At 41.6% G+C, this 23,807-nt stretch overlaps 2 protein-coding genes across 2 annotated transcripts in view; both read right to left on the minus strand.

Moving 5' to 3' along the window:
• Window positions 1–2,149, minus strand: part of LOC123501903 (CD209 antigen-like protein E) — a 10,001-nt gene extending 7,852 nt beyond the window's left edge. The window contains exon 1 of the mRNA XM_045250971.1: window positions 2,002–2,149. The gene's annotated coding sequence lies outside the window, so the exon portion shown is untranslated. The remainder of the gene's footprint in view (window positions 1–2,001) is intronic.
• Window positions 2,150–9,098: 6,949 nt separating this feature from the next.
• Window positions 9,099–9,476, minus strand: LOC123501861 (protein GVQW3-like). Its single transcript, XM_045250899.1, has one exon. The coding sequence runs from the start codon at window positions 9,474–9,476 to the stop codon at window positions 9,099–9,101; it is 378 nt and encodes a 125-aa protein (XP_045106834.1).
• Between the last annotated feature and the right edge of the window lie 14,331 nt (window positions 9,477–23,807).

Here is a 23,807-nt window from a genome sequence, read left to right on the forward strand (position 1 = left end):
GTGAAGCATTAACCTCTGCAGGGGCGAGGTACAATGAGTGTTAAGGTTTTGTGCTGTATTGAGGTCTCTAAATATAAAAAGAGCTTGGAGCACCAGGCGATTATATTTTGCTCTATGTAATGATGTTAGTCATATAACCTCAAGTAATTATAAAGAAATACCATAGTTAAATAAAATCAGAAAATACCAGAAAGAGTAAAGGCATGGTAAATTAATCATAATTTAGTGTTTAGGGACGACTACTCTATACCGCGAGACGATGCTGACCATCTTAGTTAAACCAATCGGCGAACACTGAAAACTTGACTGTTTGAATCCTCTCCTATTAGCGAAGATGCAAAAATGGAACACAAAAGGATAATTAGAAACAGCAGTAGACTTTTTGATAATACGTGACTACTTATAACATGCTACACATTTTAATAAACAAAGATTAATAGAATAGTGAATATTAATGAATAAGTTTTCGTCTGTACTGTGTATGCATCCACCACTTGACTAGAACAGTTGCCAAAGACTTGGTAAATCGCCGAAGAAAGAAAAAAGAAGTACAGTGCAAAGATGTAAGAAGAATAAGAACGATGTTTTAAAACCCACTGTGGTGAATTGCACTTAGTCTCGAGTATGGAAATCAGATTTTTCCTTATTAACGCTAACTCACCACCATTGTTCTCAGATAAGAAGGCACTGCACGATGGTGTTCTGTAACCTGCCAACATTTTTCTTCTAGAACAATACATTCGCAAATACGAACACTTGGTGTCTCGCCATCATTTTCGCATCAGTTCATTTTCCTTCTCTGCTCGATTTGGTGTGTGATTTGTACTTTATTGGTGGTGGTGGTTTAGATTATAGGTAATGATGATACTGGTACTACTACTACTACTACTACCACTACTAGCAGCAGTAGTAGTAGTAGCGCAGACAATATAACGATAAATGTTTGATAGCAGAAACTGTAGTAGTAGTAGTAGTAGTAGTAGTAGTAGTAATAGTAGTAGTAGTTGTAATAGTGGCAGTAGTAGTAGTAGTAGTAGTAGTAGTAGTAGTAGTAGTAGTAGTTGTAGTAGCAGTAGTAGCAGCAAGTGGTGCATGGTGGCACGGTGGGATAGCAAAACAGAAATAATAAGAACAGCAGTAACAACAACAATTACTATTACTGCTACTACTACTACTATTACTACTACTACTACTACTACTACTACTACTACTACCACCACCAGCACCACCACTACAATTACTATTACTACTACTACTACTACTACTACCACCAGCACCACCGCTACCACCACCAGTACTTCTACTACTACTGCTTCTGCTACTACTACTGCTTCTACTATTACTACAACTATTACTTCTATTACTACTACTACTACTACTACTACTACTACTACTACTACTATTGCTAGCACCACCCTACCACTACCACTACTACTACTACTACTACTACTACTACTACTACTACTGCTGCTACTTCCACTACTATTACTACTACTACTACTACTACTACTACTACTACTACTACTACTATTGCTAGACCTTTTCTCACCACCACCACTACTACTACTTCTGCTATTAGTACTACTTCTACTACTACTACTACTACTACTACTACTACTACTGCTTCTACTACTACTGCTACCTATTTTAAACACGGAAATAGGACTGACATGATTATGTGTCACGTTTATACGTTAAAAGTATAAAAATGTAAGACAAAATAAATAAATCCATTTAATACATTCACCGAATTACCTAATGATAAAAAAGAAGAAGAAAAAAAATAAAAAACGCTGCGTCAACTGTCTAATACATAGACTAAAAAGAAACAATAATTCATCACTCTTTGCTTTCCTGTAAATTTGACATGCCTTACACAAATAACTTCTGAAAAGAGTGATGAAACCATGGCGGTTTATAGTGAATGCTGTAAATCTAATGATAGAAAAACATCTGAGTATTCCTGTAGCCGTGTACTGTTCTCAGTGAAGATAATCCTACCTTGCTTTAGCTGGAGAGACGCAGAGAGTGTTTGGTTCTTCCTTCTTGTCTCCGTGAGGTGAGACGCTAGACTGGCAGGAGAGAGCTGGACGTCTGCCTAAGAGAGAGAATTGAGGCCGGACTGGGAGAGGGGGTGGGATGGGGATGTATTGGTTAGTGGTGAGAGGGTGGTAAGAGAAAGGTCCCGTGCGGTGAGATTGCGTGTGTGTGTGTGCGTGTGTGTGTGTGTGTAAGAGAGAGAGAGAGAGAGAGAGAGAGAGAGAGAGAGAGAGAGAGAGATTCTTTTATTTCCTTTCTCCTTTCGTTAGTACTCCATGCTCTTTCCTCGACCGCCTCCTCGGCCTCCTTTTTCTCTTTCTCCTGCCCTTCTTGTTTCTGTTTCTACTGCTTTGTTGCTTTATGTTCAAAGAAATTTATTTCAGTTTCTTCTACGACTTCCCAGTTTACATTCCTATTACCAATTCTCATATCCCATTTCTCATCTCTCTCCTTATCTCCAGCTTTCACTTCTTTCATGTTTCTTTTTGTTTCTTTCTTCTCTTGTGTATCCTTGCATTGTCATCATACTGTCTCCATTCTTTCTACCTTTCCATCCTTCCAGCTTCCTTTCATTCGCTATTAGAACTCCTGCCGACGTACGTCACATTGCATAAAGTGGCAACTCGTTCCTCTTTTTGTCAGATTGAAAAAAAAAAAAAAAAAAATAGAGAAAATAACTACATTACAACTTAAGGTGGTCCTTCATAACATACAATAACGGATTTAGTGTGTGATGTATTGACATGGAGCAGGGGTAGGGTAAACTTTTCAGTGCTACGGCCATATAAAAAAATCACAATCTTATGGGGCCGCATACTATACTAAGCCCAAATCATTAATATTTAAAATACGTAATTAAAGCCTTCTAAAGAAAAGCCACTCTCACACGCATGTGTACACTTGTGGGAAAGAAGTTAAATGCTCACAGTACTATTTAGCGTTGTTTATTAGCTTGCTCTTTCAAATTTACTTACATTTGTCGGACCGCATAAATTCCTTTGGCCCGCGGATAGTACGAGTAGTTTGCCCACACCTGACATAGAGAAAAGTTATTTTTTGTGACTCCTCCTTGATTCTACTAACGGAACGGCTGTGTTTGTTTTAAACAAAGTTTTCTACTGAGGTGATGTGCGATTCCTGGAAAATACAGGCCACAGTTACATAGAAAGAATGTTAGTTTCATCAGAATGGTGAAATGAATAGGATAAATATTGTATTATTATTTATTGTAAATATTTGTATTATTATTTATAATATTATTGTTATCATTTTTATAATTACTCTTGTTCTTTTACTTATACTATTATCATCATTGTTATAATTTTCTTTGTCGTCATCATCATTATTGGTGGTGAAAAGACTGTCAGATTATATCAATCTACCTCTTCTTTCCTATGAGTCTTATAGAGAAGGCCTCTTCAGTCACGGTACCAGCAGGCGCTTTCTTCATTTTTTCTGTGCAAAAAGGTGTTCATTATTGTCTTGGTACTCATGCAAATCACACACTTAGAAAGCTATAGAATTAATACGTTTTGCATATTTTGAAATTAAGGAAATTATACTGTGATTCGTGTTAATTTAGAAAAAAAGATGGGATAGGGTGATATGTACTAAGTTTAGTAGAGAATACCAGACGAATATTTCTGTTGGCTACCATAGGGACGTCTTGAAATGAAGCTTTACTTAGATAGAGTTGGCCATGAATATGAGTAAGGAAGTGCTGCAGTACACTGTTCCCTAACTATAACATTGGGATATGTTCTCAAAAACACATTCAGGATTCCCTGTAGCGGAGGTGCCTCTGTCGTTTTGCCTCTCTCTCTCTCTCTCTCTCTCTCTCTCTCTCTCTCTCTCTCTCTCTCTCTCTCTCTCTCTCTCTCTCTATATATATATATATATATATATATATATATATATATATATATATATATATATATATATATATATATATATATATATATATATATATATATATATATATATATATATATATATATATATATATATATATATATATATATATATATATATATATATATATATATATATATATATATATATATATATATATATATATATATATATATATATATATATATATATATATATATATATATATATATATATATATATATATACTTTTATTGTAAATATTTGTATTATTATCTATAATATTATTGTTATCATTTTTATAATTACTCTTGTTCTTTTACTTATATTATTATCATCATTGTTATAATTTTCTTCGTCGTCATCATCATTACCATCACTATCACTATCATCATCATGATCTTCATTATCATCATCATTGTTATCATCACACCTATAAGTAACAACGCTGTCATTAATATTATAGTAATCATATTGTAGTGATCGTTTTCATTGTCATCAGATAGTTAATTCCTGTTTGTGTTAGGTCTCTTCATGCGTCATTTTCGTATGCCATTAGCTATAATGGAGGTAAATTATATTGTGTGTGTGTGTGTGTGTGTGTGTGTGTGTGTGTGTGTGTGTGTGTAATTCACCACGATTGTCTGCTGTTCACCCAATCAGCCTTCCCCATTACTGAGCGAGCTCATAGCTCATAGACCGATCTTCGGGTAGGACTGAGACCACAACACACTCCACACACCGGGAAAGCGAGGCCACAACCCTGAGTTACATCCCGTACTTACTTGCTGTTATAGGTGAACTGGGGCTATACATTAAGAGGCCTGCTCATTTGCCTCCCCGCGCCTAGGACTCGAACCCGAGCCTTCTTGGTTGTGAGCCGAGTGTGCTAACCAATATACTACGCGGTGTGTGTGTATTTACCTAGTTGTATTTACCTATTTATGTTATACAGGATTCGAGCTGGGCTCATAAGTGTCTTGTCTCCATATCTCCACTTATCTAAATTTTTCTTTAAAGCTATGTACATTATGTGCTGTAGAGAGAGAGAGAGAGAGAGAGAGAGAGAGAGAGAGAGAGAGAGAGAGAGAGAGAGAGATTCTTGTAACTATACTTGGCGCTGGTCAGACCACATCTTGACTATGCGGTACAATTCTGGTCCCCACATTATAAGAAGGATATAACTCTGTTGGAGTCAGTGCAAAGGAGGATGACTAAAAAGATACAGGGATTGAAGGATATTCCCTACGAAGCGAGGCTGAAAAAACTCAATCTGCATTCCTTAGAGAGACGTAGGTTAAGAGGAGATCTGATACAAGTATTTAAGTGGTATAAGGGTTTTAACAAAGGGAACATGAACATAGTTCTTATTATCAGTAGCGGGGACAAAACCAGAAATAATGGATTTAAACTTGAAAAATTCAGGTTTAGGAAAGAAATGGGAAGAATCTGGTTTTCAAACAGAGTGACTCGGTGGTCATGCAGTCAGGGCTGAGTCAATAGGGAGTTTTAAAAAGAAGGTTAGATAAGTTCATGGATGGGGATGATAGATGGAATTAGGTAGCTTAAACACACTGGGACTGCCTCGTGTAGGCCTGGTGGCCTCTTGCAGCTTCTCTCTTTTCTTATGTTCTTTTGATCTTATGTTTTTTCGTCCGTCTCTCCGTCTTTGAGTGTGTGTGTGTGTGTGTGTGTGTGTGTGTGTGTGTGTGTGTGTGTAATTCACCATCACGGTCGTCTGCTGGTCCCCCAGCCAGCCTTCCCCATTACGGAGCGAGCTCAGATCTCATAGACCGATCTTCGGGTAGGACTGAGACCACAACACACACTCCACACCCCGGGAAAGCGAGGCCACAACCCCTCGAGTTACATCCCGTACCTATTTATTGCTAGGTGAACAGGGCCTACACTTTAAGAGGCTTGCCCATTTGCCTCACCGCTTCCCGGGATTCGAACCAGAGCCCTCTCGGTTGTGAGTCGAGCGTGCTAACCACTACAGTACGCGATGTGTGTGTGTGTGTGTAATTCACCACGGTCGTCTGCTGGTCACCGGCCAGTCTTCCACTTTACGGAGAGAGCTTAGAGCTCATAGACCGATATTCGGTGTGTGTGTATGTGTGTTTCACTGTTTGATCTGCTGCAGTCTCTGACGAGACAGCCAGACGTTACCCTACGGAACGAGCTCAGAGCTCATTATTTCCGATCTTCGGATAGGCCTGAGACCAGGCACACACCACACACCGGGACAACAAGGTCACAACTCCTCGATTTACATCCCGTACCTACTCACTGCTAGGTGAACAGGGGCTACACGTGAAAGAAGACACACCCAAATATCTCCACCCGGCCGGGGAATCGAACCCGGTCCTCTGGCTTGTGAAGCCAGCGCTCTAACCACTGAGCTACCGTGTGTGTGTGTGTGTGTGTGTGTGTGTTGTGTGTGCGCGCATTTCTTGTATGTTATCATGTAACTCATACTCCCATTTCTTCACCATAATTACCAGCACCGTCTCCATTCTGCCACCTGCTGACCTACATACCTGGAATCAAGGTCCCGTTATCCTGAAGGACGAATATGTACTCCGCCACAACCACATCTTCTTTCTACTCCTCCTCTTCGTCTCTCTTTTCCCTTGCTTTTTTTCTTCTAGTATATTGTCCATATGTTATAACTTAATATCATATCTTACGATTATTTAAATATGTTTGTGTGTGTGTGTGTGTGTGTGTGTGTGTGTGTGTGTGTGTGTGTGTGTGTGTGTGTGTGTGTGTGTGTGTGTGTGTGTGTGTGTGTGTGTGTGTGTGTGTGTGCGTGTGTGTTTGCATATTATTCTAAATCTACTACTAAATTTAAACATTTTCAGATCGTTTGACGTATCCAGTTGACAATAGAACGCGAATAATCGTCTCCTTTTATTCTCTCTCTCTCTCTCTCTCTCTCTCTCTCTCTCTCTCTCTCTCTCTTCTGTATTGTACATATCCCTTCGTCATGGTAGCGCAAGGTGAAGGAAGTAGGAGGAGAGTTCTGCTGCCCTCTGCTGTGCCTTTCCCAAGTATGTAGATGAAAATTTAGTTTTCGGTGATTTGATAATAATTTCTGATTCACGCCTGTTTCACCCCCAAAAAAAAAAAAAAGGAAGATGAGAAAAGGGACAGCAAACTTGCTATATTCAGTGTTTCATATTCAAAAGAAAATTTTGCATTTTCGCGGGAATATTATATATTCTAACGAAAGGTATGATTAGATATTATGTATCAAGGTGACAGGTGCGATAACTAAAACATGGTGTAGCTTCTCTTTTGATGGCGTCTTGTAGTAAATAGATTGTTCAGATTCTCTATCACAGATTTCTCATAACTTGTGACGTCAGAGAGACATGATGTGAAAAGAACTCTCTCTCTCTCTCTCTCTCTCTCTCTCTCTCTCTCTCTCTAAAACAGTTTGAGAAGGCGTGATAGCTTTTATTTCATCGAAATATATAGAATGAATAGCTGGATATATCTAGGATTTAGGTTTAATTGTCAGCAACAAAAATTTAGATCATCCTCTTTTCCACCAAGCAAGTAGTGGTGTATGCTGTGTTTCTTCTTTAATGACTTGTAATCATTAAATAATAGCACATTCACTTCATTGACGCAATTAGCAATTACTGTATGATGCAGCTGCTAACGGCAGTAGGAAAGTGTCAATTGCACAATTTATGTACATTACTATGTGACGGACAGCTCAAAACTGCAGGGTTACAGATACTGGATGCTGATCCACCCATTGACGAAACTGCACCCTCCATTGATGATGTCAAAGAGGCTGTGGCAAAGTTGAGGGGTGGAAAGGCAGCTGGCATCTGTAACATCAGTGCGGAGCTGCTCAAAGCCATGATCCGTGGGTTACATGCTGTCTTGACTGCTGCATGGTATTCAGGTATCATTCTCCCTGACTGGAAAAAGAGATTGGTCATCCCTATCTGGAAGGGAAAAGGGGACCGTCAGGACTGCAACAACTACCGTGGTATAAAACACTACTCAGCCTACCAGGCAAGGCGCTTGCCCATTTGCTGTTGATGCGTATCCGCAGTCACCTGGTGAAACACCAGAGACCTGAACAGTCTGAGTTCACGCCCGGTAAGTCAACAACTGACCGGATCCTAGCGCTTCGCGTACTGGTGGAACGCCGACGTGAGTTTCGACAGGGGATGCTTGCAACCCATGTCGATCTCAAGAAGGCGTTTACTTCAGTGCATCGAGAGACACTGTGGGATGGGAAGGGAGCCTGCATGGAGACTCGCGAGGCGTGACCCCTTGGAGTGGGGCCATAGGGCAGGCGAGGCGACGCGTCCCCCGGCGTATGACCCCCATGATTGATTGATATATATATATATATATATATATATATATATATATATATATATATATATATATATATATATATATATATATATATATATATATATATATATATATATATATATATATACATACGAGGGGTATCGTAAAGTTTTAATTATGACCATGAAGTAAACGAGTCAAAAACTTAATTTCTATTTGTAGTCCTTAAGACTTCTCTACATAGTCACCGTCCTGAGTTACACATTTCCCCCATCGTTTCTTGACCTTCCTCAGGCTGTCGTTGTAGAAGTCCTCAGATTGCGTTGAAAACCACTCTTCCACCTCTTTAATGACGTCATTTGTGTCATTAAATCGCCGATCCCGCAGTGGATTTTTCATCTCTGGGAACAAGAAAAAGTCGATTGGGGCGAGATCGGGAGAATAGGGCAGATGTGGCAAGATTTCATAGCCACATCGCCTTGCTTCCACAACCGCAGGTTGAGATGAGTGAGTGGGTGCATTGTCAGCCAGGAGACGGACTCCTTTGGTGAGTATACAGCGGCATTTCTTCTTCAGAGCATCTCGCAACTTGTTCAGAAGTGTGCAGTAGTGTGTGCTAGTGATGGTCTGACTGACCCTTTGCAAGGTAGTCAGTGAGGATGACTTCACGACAGTCCCAAAAAATCGACAGCATGGCTTTCCTTGCGGACTTCTGCACCTTAGCCTTCTTGGGGGGAGGGGATGTGATGTGCTTCCACTCCTTGCTCATCTCTTTGGTCTCTGGATCATACAGATAGATCCAACTTTCGTCCATAGTTACCAGACGACCAAAGAAATCCTCTTCATCGTGCTCCAAAAGAGAACATCTGCTTCGACAGGTCACGCCGTGTTTGCCTTTGGAGAGGAGTCAGTATGCGCGGAACCGAACATGCTGACATCTTAGACATGTGCAGTTCGTCGTGAATAATTTTCCACACACTGCCGTACCTAAGACCAGTCTCATGCATGATCACATGGATGGTTATTCGTCGGTCTTCCAGGATAAGATCCTCCACTTTCTTCACTGTGGCCGCACTGTCCGTGAGTGATGGTCGTCCAGTTCTTGACTCGTCTGTGAGGGACATGTGCCCAGTTTTGAAATTCCTTTTCCATCTCAAAACAGTGTCATATGACGGGCAATCATCACCATAGACAGCCTTCATTTCATCATGGATTCGCATGGCACTGTAACCCCTTCAAATGCAGGAACTTAATCACGCTGCGAGCCTCAATCTTCTCCATCATGCAGGTTAATGACATCTAGCTCCACTAGTAAAAGAAATAAACAAACCTAAGAGAACATTTTTGCACCATCATGCACATGAGCACCAGCGATTACACTGAAGCAGTCTACAAAAAAACCGATCCCATCTACAAATAGCATAGCATAACTCAACCAAAAATGTCTGTCCCTGTTAACCATCACTTACCTTGCTCCACTGGATATATATGCTGAGTGCCCCTCTCCCCCTTCCCACGCCCCGAGTTAGCGGAGCGGACGAAGTAACTTATGATTAGCAGAGCACCGCTGATCTCACCGTGACTACATTCCTGTTCCGCCAAGGTGTTTTTGCCACCGGCTCTGTTCGCTTACATCCGGCCAGTGGGACGAAGTGGACAGTTGGTTTCCGTGCCTGAGTCGCTACGCACCTTTGTTTCTTTGTAGGATTCCTCAGCGGCTGTACTGGCGAGGGATATACCTAGTCTCTCCCATACGGGGGCCGACAGGGCGTATGTGCAGGGTTCCTTGGAGCAAACCTGGACACCTCTAACAGATATATATATATATATATATATATATATATATATATATATATATATATATATATATATATATATATATATATATATATATATATATATATATATATATATATATGGACATGCGCACAGTCTTGCGTTAACTTACCGTTATGAGACGTGAGAAAATAAGACACTATGAGATCTCACTCCACCTCTCTCTCTCTCTCTCTCTCTCTCTCTCTCTCTCTCTCTCTCTCTCTCTCTCTCTCTCTCTCACACACACACACACACACACACACACACACACATGAACACGCATTCTTGTCTTAAGCCACTCCTGGTCTGGTTTTTGTGACCTGGAGAGATGACCCACATAGGAGGAGGAGGAGGAGGAGGTATGTTGTAGGTAGTGGTAGGGGCAATGACGTACCTCCCGCTGCCAGCCCTTTGGATCCTCCTCCATTCCTCCCTTTCCCCTTCTTCCTGTTCTCTATCTTTTCACTCTTTCGTCTCTCCTTGCTTCGTGTAGCTTCTCACAATTTCGTCACCATTTTTACCTCCTTTCGCTTTTACTCAACTTGGCTGTGATATTCTCACAGTTTCATTTCCGCATCTCTCTCTCTCTCTCTCTCTCTCTCTCTCTCTCTCTCTCTCTCTCTCTCTCTCTCTCTCTCTCTCTCTCTCTCTCTCTCTCTCTCTCTCGTGTCAGTGAAGTTTCCACACTACCATATGATTTCAGGAGTCGTTCAGTTTGTGGTGTTGAAAACAAAGAGGAAAAATCAGGGAAAGTAATCACCCAGGGGGAAATTGATTGCATATGATAAGGTTCAGGTTAGTAAACATATGTGATGTGTGGGGATTAGTATTTAATCTCTTATTTTATTAAATGAGTGCTTTTGTCATCATTATTGCTGTAGGAAATAACGATATCCGTTATGGGATATGTTATGTCCCTGAATCTTTTCTTATTTTCTCTATCATACTGTCTCTATTCTACTTTTTGTTAGTGTTTGTCTCTTTCTGTTTCAGTCTCTGCTTTTCACCTCATTTTCAACTTTTCTCTCTCTCTCTCTCTCTCTCTCTCTCTGCAAACAGTGTTTACTATCTTCGTGTACCGTAAGTTCTGAGCGTTATAGTAAACACAGAACATTCTTTTCGTGTATTTATTTAGGGCAATGTTAGAAAGATATCGCACCAGTATAATTCTTTGTTAGTTTCAAAACCAGGCAGGACAGAGAGGAAGGAGAACGAAGAGGAGAAAAAAATCGCGACGAAGATGATGATGATGAGAAGGAAGAGAAGAAAGAGGAGATGGATGAAGAAAGAGAGTGGGGAGAAGAGCAGGAGATCGCCTTCTGCTCTTCCAAAACTTCTTTCTCCCCATACACTTAACTCCTCTTCCTTCTCCTCCTCCTCCTCCTCCTCCTCCTCCATATCATCATCATTATCATTATCATCGTCGTGGTAATGATTATCTGCTCATGTTCTTCCTCCAACTTTCTCATTACTGGCACTGAAAAAAAAAAAAAAAAAAAAAAAAAAAATATATATATATATATATATATATATATATATATATATATATATATATATATATATATATATATATATATATATATATATATATATATATATATATATATATATATATATATATATATATATACTGGCAGGCCAGTCGTTCCCAACGCAGTTTCGGGGACAGACTCACGCTTTGTCTGGCAATCTGCTTGCCTTTTCTCTTTGACTGGTTATACTGTTCTGCACAGCCAGTCTACCTCTACAGTCTACTGTTACAAACAGTGCGACGAGTAGTTTAAGAGCTTTAGAAAATATTGATATAAAACTGGGAATTATTAGGAAATTTATTCTTGAACTAGCCAATAGGAAAGCTAGTGGTCCTGATGAGCTACATGCCAGAGTACTTAGGGAGGGTGTAGACAGTATTTCTGAAGCACTTACGCTATTCTTTGAAAGATCAATTAGGTTTGCTGAGATACCTCAGGACTGGAAGTTAGCTAATTTTACACCAATATTAAAAAAAGTTTTTTTTTTTTTTTTTTTTTCCTTCTTTTTTACGTAAGGAAGAGGGCCAGCCAAGGGCAAAAATAAGAAAGTTAGAAAAAAGCCTACTTGGGCGCTGGCTATCCAAAGAGTACAAAAAGTGGAAAAAATCGTCAGCCAGAATTAGGGGAGCAAATGCCTCGATACCTCCCTCTTAAAAGAAGACAAGTTGTAGGAATTTGGAAATACAGATGCAGGGAGGGAGTTCCAGAGTTTACCAGTGAAAGGGATGAATGATTGAGCGTACTGGTTAACTCTTGCATTAGAGAGTTGGACAGAATAGGGATGAGAGGAAGAAGAAAGCCTTGTGCAGCGTGGCCGCAGGAGGAGAGGAGGCATGCAGTTAGCAAGATCAGTAGAACAGTTACCATGAAAATAGCGATAAAATATAGAAAGGGATGCAACATTTCGGCGGTGAGAAAGAGACTGAAGACAGTTAGTCAGAGGAGGGAGTTGATGAGACGAAGAGCTTTCGATTCCACCCTATCAAGCAAAGCTGTGTGACTGGAACCCCCCCAAACATGCGAAGAGTACTCCATACAGGGACGGATAAGGCCCTTATACAGAGTAAGCAGTTGGAGGGCGAGAAAAACTGGCGGAGACGCCTCAGAACACCTAATTTCATAGAAGCTGTTTTAGCAAGAGATGAGATGTGAAGTTTCCAGTTAAGATTATGAGCAAAGGACAGACCGAGGATATTCATTGTGGAAGAGGGAGACAGTTGAGTGTCATTGAAGAAGAGGGATAGTTGTCTGGAAGGTTGTGTCGAGTTGATAGATGGAGGAATTGAGTTTTGAGGCATTGAAAACTACTAGATTTTCTCTGCCCCAATCGGAAATTTTAGAAAGATCGGAAGTCAGGCGTTCCGTGGCGTCCCGCGTGATCTGTTAATTTCCTGAAGGGTTGGACGTCTCTGAAAGAACGTGGAAAGATGTAGGGTGGTATCATCAGCGTAGGAGTGGATAGGGCAAGAAGTTTGGTTAAGAAGGTCATTAATGAATAATAGAAAGAGAGTGGGTGACAGGACAGAACCCTGAGGAACACCACTATTAATAGGTTTAGGAGAAGAACAGTAGCCGTCTACCACAGCAGCAATAGAGCGGTCGGAAAGGAAACATGAGATAAAGTTGCAGAGAGAAGGATAGAAGCCGTAAGAGGGCAGTTTTGAAATCAAAGCTTTATGCCAGACTCTATCAAAAGCTTTTGATATGTCTAACGCAACAGCAAAAGTTTCACCGAAATCTCTAAAAGAGGATGACCAAGACTAAGTAAGGAAAGCCAGAAGATCACCAGTAGAGCGACCTTGACGGAAGCCATACTGGCGATCAGACAGAAGATTGTGAAGTGACAGATGTTTGAGAATCTTCCTATTCAGGATAGATTCAAAAACTTTAGACAAGGAAGAGATTAAAGCTATAGGACGGTAGTTAAAACCGTCACCCTTTTTAGGAACAGGCTGAATGTAGGCGAACTTCCAGCAGGAAGGAAAGATAGAAGTCGATAGACAAAGTTGGAAGAGTTTGGCCAGGCAAGGTGCAAGCACAGAAGCACAGTTTTTGAGAACAATAGGAGGGACCCCATCAGGTCCATAAGCCTTCTGAGGGTTTAGGCCAGCAAGGGCATGGAAAACATCATTACGAAGAATTTTGATTGTAGACATGAAATAGTCAGAGGGAGGAGGAGAGGGAGGAACAAGCCCATAATCGTCCAAGGTGGAGTTGTGAGCAGAGGTTTGAGAAAAGAGTTCAGCTTTAGAAACAGATGAGATGGCAGTGGTGCCATCAGGATGAAATAAAGGAGGGAAAGATGAAGAAGTGAAGTTATTTGAGATGTTTTTGGCTAGATGCCAGAAGTCACGAGGAGAGTTTGAGTTTGAAAGATTTTGACATTTCCTATTTATGAAAGAGTGTTTGGCAAGTTGAAGAACAGACTTGGCATGATTCCGGGCAGAGATATAAAGTGCATGAGATTCAGGAGATGGAAGGCTCAAGTACCTTTTGTGGCAACCTCTCTATCATGTATAGCACGAGAACAGGCTGAGTTAAACCAAGGTTTAGAAGGTTTAGCTTGAGAAAAAGAATGAGGAATGTACGCCTCCATGCTAGATACTAACACCTCTGTTATGCGTTCAGCATAATACCTCCTCAGGTCCCCCCAACTGGCAGAGGCAAAACGCCAGAGGCACCTTCGCTTTGGGGGATCCTGCGGAGGGATTGGAAAAATAGGACAAGATACAGAAATGAGATTGTGATCGAAGGAGCCCAACGGAGATGAAAGGGTGACAGCATAAGCAGAAGGGTTAGAGGTGAGGAAGAGAGCAAGAATGTTGGGCGTGTCTCCAAGACAGTCAGGAATACGAGTAGGGTGTTGCACCAGTTGCTCACCAGGGTGGTCAGTGAAGGGAGAGGAAAGCCAAAGCTGGTGGTGAACATTGAAATCTCAAAGAATGGAAATCTCAGCGAAAGGGTAGAGGGACAGAATGTACTCCACTTTAGAAGTTAAGTAGTCGAAGAAATTACTATAGTCAGAAGAGTTAGGGGAGAGATAAACAGCACAGATGAATTTAGTTTGAGAGTGACTGTTAAGTCGTAGCCAGATGGTGGAAAATTCGGAAGACTCAAGAGCGTGGGCACGAGAGCAAGTTAAGTCGTTGCGTACATAGACGCAACATCCAGCTTTGGAATGAAAATGAGAATAGAGAAAGTAGGAGGGAACAGAGAAGGAGCTACTGTCAGTTGCCTCAGACAGCTGTGTTTCGGTGAGAAAAAGAAGATGAGGTTTAGTAGAGGAGAGGTGGTGTTCCACAGATTGAAAATTAGATCTAAGACCACGAATGTTGCAGAAGTTAATGTAGAAAAAGTTGAGGGAGGTGTCAAGGCATTTGTGGTCTTCAACAGGAGAGGTGTCCGACCTGGGGACATTTTTGGTCCCCTCTCCAGAGGGGGGGACTCCGAGGCGTTGTTTATTTGGGGTCCCATTTTTCTTTTAAATTTTGATTTGAAGTGAAGGGTGTATGTGTGGTAAGTGCATGTAGTTTTGTGTGAAGAAGGAGAGCTGTCTTTAGAGGGTAGGCTGTGACTACCCCCTTGAGTTGTGAGACACAAAGGGAAACATTCAACGAGATCACAACTAGCTTTAATGGAAGGTTCACAGCACCTCCTGAACTAGTGCTATTATATCTCACTGGGAGTAAGTTATTGTTTCGGTAGGTGTCTACTACCTCCTCCTCTGGAAGGATGATGCGAATAATTATAGACCGATCAGTTTAACTAGTATAGTATGTAAGATACTAGAGAAAATCATTAAGGGTAGTATTTGGGAGCATTTAAATGAGAATAGATTAATTAGAGATACCCAACATGGCTTTAGATCAGGGAGGTCCTGTCTTACAAATTTGCTCGATATCTTAGAATATATTACCAAGGAGTTAGATGATGGAAATAGCATAGATGTTATATATCTAAATTTTAGCAAGGCGTTTGATAAGGTACCGCATAGGAGGCTAGTGTACAAATTGAGACTACATGGGATAGGGGGTAGGTTAGTTGATTGGATTAGTGAATGGCTTTCTGATAGGAAACAGAGAGTAGTATTAAATGGGGCAATGTCTGAGTGGAAGGAAGTGGTTAGTGGGGTACCCCAAGGATCAGTGCTAGGACCTCTTCTTTTCTTGGTGTACATTAACGATTTAGATATAGGAATTAGTAGCAAAGTATTAAAGTTTTCAGATGATACTAAGATAGCATGTGCAGTACAGGGTGAAAAGGACAATTACAGAATACAACGAGACCTGGACAGGCTGATAGCATGGGCAGACAGGTGGCAGATGGAGTTTAATTCTAAAAAGTGTCAGGTTATGCATTTAGGTAAAGACAACACAAACTTTAGTTATGAGATGGAGGGATGTTGGCTAGAGGCAATAGAGGAGGGAAAGGATTTAGGAGTAGTGATAGACAGGACTATGAAATTTTCAAAGCAATGTTTAGAAGCAAGAAATAGGGCAAATAGGATCCTGGGTTTTATAAATAGAAATGTTAAGTATAAAAGCAAGGAAGTGGTGCGTAGCTTATATAATTCCTATGTTAGGCCCCATTTAGAGTATTGCTTACAGGCCTGGTCACCCCATTATAGGCAGGATATCAACATGTTAGAAGCAATTCAGAGAGGAGCAACTAGGATGATACCAGCATTAAAGCGCCTGGAGTATAGAGATTAAACATGTTTTCATTTGAGAGGAGATGTATAAGAGGGGATATGATGGAGTTATTTAAAATGTTCTCAGATACAAACTACATAGATGCGAGATCTTTCTTTACCTTAGAGGAGGGAAGTAGGACTAGAAATCATGGCAGGAAGATTAGAAAGCAAGGCTGCAGGTTAGATATAAGAAAATATTTCTTTAGTCATAGGGTGGTAGACTTCTGGAATGCATTGCCAGAGACGGTTGTAAATAGCACTAGTTTGACAATGTTTAAAAACAGATTAGATAAGCACTTAAATTTATTAGACTTATAATCATGTATAGCGCTGCATGACAGTTTTTATAAGAAATTTACTATAATTAAACAAGACATGATCCCTATGTATGGGGATCACAGATTGTAGAGGAATTCGCTGCAGGATTTAGCCCTGTTAATGGGCCAAATATTTAGAATTAGTATATAATGTATTGTGTACTTGTAAGTGTATCTTTAAGTACTGATGACGAGGTCGCTGTGCGACTGATACAGGATAACCTAGATGGGCCCTGGTGGCCCTTTGTTATCCTATTATTTATGTTATGTTATGTTATGTTACTACAAGCTTCATCTAGCCGCTACCAAGTACAAATCTCGCTCTGGCCACCGGCTACTTCTCAAGCCTCCACGGCTACTCGCTACCAAGTCTACCAAGTTTTAATACGCTTTATATCTTACAATAAACACAGGAAAGGCCCCAGTGTTTCTCTTCAACCACACCAGAACATATTGATGGTGCCAGCGGTACCAGGACATTGATGGCGGCATCTGGTGTGTCTCGTCCATAGCTGTGATCATCATCGCCACATGCAGTCTAGTGTGGTGGCGTCCTTCCTGCTTCCCCCAGCCTACCGCCCTGCCAAGGATTTCGTGGAGCTGAGGAACATTCATACATCTCTGCTACTTTATAAGTATCATCTGTCGTGAGTAAAACTTTATAACCACAGTGATTAATTTTCTATGAATATTTTTATGTATCAGTGAGTTGGCGTTCCAGCGTAAAAAAAAGCGCGCCATGTTTGTCTCCAGTGATGCCAGTGTCTGATTGGTCGACTATGATATAAGAGCTTCCTGATTGGCTCTGGACAGACGCCATATTTATTATTGTGGTTGAGGTACTAAATATTTATTTCTTGCAAGTACACACACACATTTTTTTCAGTGAGTACACATTTATACATAATTTTTTTTGTCTGTGTTGTTACACTATTGTACATGCTTTGATGTGTTAGTGTTATATGATGTGATTATTTACGTGTGCATATATAATTTATTTATTTATTTATTACGTGATTTTCCTCAGACACTCGGTTTTCTTTGATTCAAATTTTAAGGCTATCTCCTATATTCATGATTTCTTTCAGTATGCACTTACTATAATAATTTACTTATCAACTTTTTATAATTATTTCATTGCATTCTTATTTACAATTATATTAACGTAATTAGTACAACACTTTATTCATTTCATTGTATAAATTATCATTATTATATCTCTTGATTATTATAAAAGCGTACTTAGTATAATTTCATATTTTTATTTTCTCCTGATACACTTATGTTCTTGTGAAGTACTCTTGTACTAATATTATTAATTTTCACAGAGTGAGCGCTTAGCAGACCTGTATGTTGAGAAGTTCTTGTCTAACCTGTCTGTGACTCAAGTTATCGTCTGTTTACGTACGAGTACACACACAGCACACCTGTACGTGGTCCAACACAATTTCTTTGGAGTGGTAACTATATATATATATATATATATATATATATATATATATATATATATATATATATATATATATATATATATAACATAACATAACATAACATAAATAATAGAATAACAAAGGGCCACCAGGGCCCATCTAGGTTATCCTGTATCAGTCGCACAGCGACCTCGTCATCAGTACTTAAAGATACACTTACAAGTACACAATACATTATATACTAATTCTAGATATTTGGCCCATTAACAGGGGTAAGTCCTGCAGCGAAATCCTCTACAATTTGTGGTCCCCATACATGGGGATCATGTCTTGTTTAACTATAGTAAATTTCTTATAAAAACTATCATGCAGCGCTATACTTAATTATAAATCTAATAAATTTAAGTGTTTATCTAATCTGTTTTTAAACATTGTCAAACTAGTGCTATTTACAACCGTCTCTGGCAATGCATTCCAGAAGTCTACCACCCTATGACTAAAGAAATATTTTCTTATATCTAACCTGCAGCCTTGCTTTCTAATCTTCCTGCCATGATTTCTAGTCCTACTTCCCTCCTCTAAGGTAAAGAAAGATCTCACATCTATGTAGTTTGTATCTGAGAACATTTTAAATAACTCTATCATATCCCCTCTTATACATCTCTCAAATGAAAACATGTTTAATGCCTTTAATCTATCTCTATACTCCAGGCGCTTCAAAACTGGTATCATCCTAGTTGCTCTTCTCTGAACTGCTTCTAACATGTTGATATCCTGCCTATAATGGGGTGACCAGGCCTGTAAGCAATACTCTAAATGGGGCCTAACATAGGAATTATATAAGCTACGCACCACTTCCTTGCTTTTATAACTAGGATAATGAATCCAATGCCCTCCCTGCTCCAGTCTGTGAGGGCAACTGTGGGGCGGGTTTTGTCGTAATATGCCAGGCCGTCCTTTGCAAGCTGGCATATGGTGTCCTGAGCGCGGCGGAATTTCTCCTGCAGGTGCTCGTCCCAGTACACAGCCTTTCCGCACGGCTTCTTCAGGAGCTCCCTGAAGGCGTTCATGATTGGGGCTGTGGCGAGGAATGGGGCAAGTTGATTGACAAACCCGTACCACGACCTGATGTCTGAGATGGAGGGCTTGTCAGGCATCCTGAAGCTTTTGATTGCCGCTAGGCGCTCGTCTGTGGGTTTGTACTCCTCCCAGCCGAGGCGAAAACCCACGCACTGGGCAACAATTTTTTACTTTTTGAATGTTGTCTAGATTTCTACAACTGATTTAGGGTATTTTTGCACTGCTGAATCAGGAAATGGCATCCGTTTCTCTCCATCAGGTCAGGTTTTTGTGCTAAGCTGATTTGAAAAAAATATGATCTTGAGATAAAATCGATTACACTATTGTGGCATTATCAGCTGATTTTTGTCAAGACATATCATCCTAATTATGTTTTTAAGAGAAAAAAAATGTTTTTCCAACAACATATATTGATTACCTGATAGAAACATCGATTACTGTAAACTGAATGGTGGGCATTGATAAAGGTAAGTACACGTAAATTGCATGTTGCTTCACCATTTTTCAAACTTCAGGGCTTGAACTTCCGTTTCTTCGAACTCCTGGAATGCTCAGCGGCAGGGAGGTCTCTCTTCAGAGTCCAGCAGTAGTCAGCCATCATGACTGCGTCCCAGCGACCCTGATACCTGGTCTCCATCTCTTTCATGTCCTGATGGAATCTCTCCCCCCTGCTCGTCACTCATTGAACCCAGGTTCTCAGGAAACCGGTCCATATGTGAAAATAGGTAGTGCATCTTGACGCTCATGTTGCAGCCCAGGTTTCTGAAAGCAGTCAGCATGTTGTTGACAAGTTCTGCGTAGTTTCTGGCCTTATTGTTGCCAAGAAAGTTCTTCACTACCAGAACAAATGCCTTCCACGCTTCCAGTTCCACTTCGTTCATTGAGTTTTCGAACTCTGGATCTCTGATGAGCTGACGGATCTGAGGACCGTCAAATATGCCAGCTTTCAACTTCTCCATGGTCAATCCTGGAAAAGCCTGGCACAAGTAAGTGAAGCAGTCACCATCCTTGTCCAGAGCCTTGGTAAACTGCTTGATTAAGCCGAGCTTGATGTGCAGCGGTGGGAAGAGTATTCTGTCTCTGTCCACCAGAGGATCGTTGATGACGTTACTTTCTTTGCAAGGCACCAATTCCTCCCGCACAGGCCAGTCCTTTTCGTGTAATGCTGAGCACGGTCCCTACTATCCCACATGCACAGAAAACATGGGTACTTGGTGAAGCCAGACTGTTGTCCCAACAAAAAGTTCACCATCTTCAGGTCAACACAAATAAACCACTTATGCTGATCATAACCAATTTTCTCCAGCACATACTTCACCGCTTCATACTTCTCCTTCAGTGTAGTCGAGTGAGCCAGGGGTATAGAGGCAAATTGGTTGCCGTTGTGTAGCAAAACACATTTCAGTGATCGCTTGCTGCTGTCAATGAACAGTCTCCAATCTTTGGGTTCGTACTGTGGCACTCCAAGCTTGAGAAGTAACTGTGCAATATCTGCACAGTACACCAAGTCCTTGTCCTCAGAGAAAAAACGAAGGTACTCTTGATGCCTATTGCGGAAGAAGCTGATGCGAGCACTGTCAGAGAGGAGGTTTTTCTCCTTCAATCTGGATGCCAACAGTTCGGCAGAATCCTTTGACAAGCTGAGGTCGCGAACTAGATCATTCAACTCCTTTTGGGAAAATGGATGTGGAGCATCGTCTTCAAGAACCACTTCTTCTTCTTCTTCATGACCTTCAACACTGGATGCATCTTCGTCACTAATGTCAGAAAGTTCTCCGAAGATAGGCACTGGAATTTCATCACAATGAGCTACAGGACGACGTGCTGATTGAAGATCAGGATACTTGAGGCTGCCCCGGTTCTTTCTGTTGATCCCAGTCACATCAACAGCGCAGAAGTAGCAGTCAGTGACATGGTTTGTCGGCTCCCTCCAAACCATGGGAATTCCAAAGTTCAGACTCCTCTTGCTATTGGTCCACCCACGTAGAGTCTCGGTGCATGCCTTGCACACCATGTGTGGCGCCCAAGCTTTATCCTGGTCACCAAGTTTAATACCAAAATAAGCATGGTAAGCACGCCTTACGAAACTTGTGACTGGCTTCCTATTAAGAGCAATGGTGTATTCTCCACATATGTAGCAGAAGACGTCGGGCTTATTTCGGCACGATCTTCTGGCCGAAGCCATATCATTCACCTGCAAAACAAAAATAGGTACAAATTAGTCATAAGTTAGCGCACGAAGGTATTGCACATTCTTCAGAGTTCGTTATTTCAAGAAATACAACTTTTTTGTATCACATTATCACAAAATTACAACCAGTGGCTTCACATTTAGTTGCCACTTCCACTGTACACAACCACCGCAGCCCACCGCGTTCCGTATTTGGCACCATCAGCACGACAACGCAAACATTTCGCAACACACATGAAGCGAAAACACCCGTACATGCGCGGGTGGAGTTTCCTATACACTTCGTGGGCGGCTGCCCCATTAACTTAGTTTTGATCCACCAACTTTATACTTTGCCGCACCAATTTTTTGGAAGATTTCGAGGTTTTATGACTTCAAACTGATCCCTTTTCGACATAATCACCCAGAACTATCTGACCTGAATACTTCTTGTCATTAAAATAATCATATCCAATCAAAACAATTATTCGACATGGCATTTTACCCCACCAACTTCTTCTAAATGCTCCACACATGCGTACATGTGAACAAAAACGAAGAAAACGACATGTGGCCATTGCTTAAAAACTTGACCTGATTGAGCAAAACCAATGTGATTTTTGGATTCAGCGCATCAGATTCCTTCTAAATCACCTGAAAAAACGCAGACAACAAATTTGTTGTTGACCAAGCGTTGGGTGCCAGGTGGATGGTGAGGCTCGCCGTCCATCACGGGCAGCGGGCTCCTTGTGGTGTTGAAGGCGGAGGCCGAGAAGTGTTGTAGTAGCCACTCCTCTAGCCGTCGTACGTGCTCCTCGTGTGGCGGGAATGGTATCGTGGCGGGCTTGGCAGGCTGCTGGGCAGGCTCGGCGGTCGTGTCACGCGCTTCCACTGCTTGCACTGTCGGCGGGAGTGGTGAGGGAAGCCGGCGGGCTCCTTGCACGCGCTCAGTGACAGGAACAGCGACCTGGCGGAGGGTACGAAGTATACTTCTTGCTGTGTAGCATGGCCGCCAAGGTAAATGTCACACCGGCACGATCCGAGGCACCGTAAGGGCAAGTCCGCTACATCCCGCAAGCCTGCACGTCCCTGTAGGTGTGTGGGTTGTATGTTGAGACTGGACAGGAGGGCCGCCTCCGCGACGCACACCTAGGCGCCGGTGTCCGCCACAGCTGCTGTGCGGTGCTTGGCGCCCTTGCCAAGCGCCACTGTTACCTCTATGGTGGGTTGGCGGGACACGTTCGCGCCTGCCGTTGTCACTGATCCCGAGACGGCGTTGGCAGATGCAGTGCCGTGTGGGCGCTTGGAGCTTCTGCAGCACCTCTTGAAGTGGCCTTTCTTACGACAGGCGACGCAGACTGCTTCCCTGGCCGGGCAGGAAGCTCTGTCAGGGGCGTGCGAAGTACCACAGTTCCAGTAAGTACGTGAGGGCTGTGTCTTGCCAGAGGTGGTGGCAGCGGCGGCGTCGAGCGTCTGGTCCCCGTCCTCCTCGGCCCGCACGGTGCCAGCCGCGCGACTGCTTTCCCGCCAACCGCCCACGCCTGTGGTGTGTTGGCGGGCTGCCTCATATGCACAACACATGGCCCTTAGGGCGTCCACACTGCCTAACGAGTCACACGCTTGATACACCTGCTGTTTGAGGCCCGTGTCGCGGATGCCTACCACAAGCTTTTCAATAGCAAATACTTAGAGGTTGAGGCTGCACTGGGGACACTCCAAAGCGCAGTCGTTGACTTTCTGGGCGCCCCGTACGAAGTAGTCACTAACACACTCGTCCTGCCCTTGGCTGACATAACATATCATAACATAAATAATAGGATAACAAAGGGCCACCAGGGCCCATCTAGGTTATCCTGTATCAGTCGCACAGCGACCTCGTCATCAGTACTTAAAGATACACTTACAAGTACACAATACATTATATACTAATTCTAAATATTTGGCCCATTAACAGGGCTAAGTCCTGCAGCGAAATCCTCTACAATTTGTGGTCCACATACATGGGGATCATGTCTTATTTAACTATAGTAAATTTCTTATAAAAACTATCATGCAGTGCTATACATAATTATAAATCTAATAAATTTAAGTGCTTATCTAATCTGTTTTTAAACATTGTCAAACTAGTGCTATTTACAACCGTCTCTGGCAATGCATTCCAGAAGTCTACCACCCTATGACTAAAGAAATATTTTCTTATATCTAACCTGCAGCCTTGCTTTCTAATCTTCCTGCCATGATTTCTAGTCCTATTTCCCTCCTCTAAGGTAAAGAAAGATCTCACATCTATGTAGTTTGTATCTGAGAACATTTTAAATAACTCTATCATATCCCTCTTATACATCTCCTCTCAAATGAAAACATGTTTAATTCCTTTAATCTATCTCTATACTCCAGGCGCTTTAATGCTGGTATCATCCTAGTTGCTCTTCTCTGAACTGCTTCTAACATGTTGATATCCTGCCTATAGTGGGGTGACCAGGCCTGTATGCAATACTCTAAATGGGGCCT

The sequence above is a fragment of the Portunus trituberculatus genome, chromosome 10 (assembly GCF_017591435.1).
Source record: "Portunus trituberculatus isolate SZX2019 chromosome 10, ASM1759143v1, whole genome shotgun sequence".
Taxonomy (NCBI): domain Eukaryota; kingdom Metazoa; phylum Arthropoda; class Malacostraca; order Decapoda; family Portunidae; genus Portunus; species Portunus trituberculatus.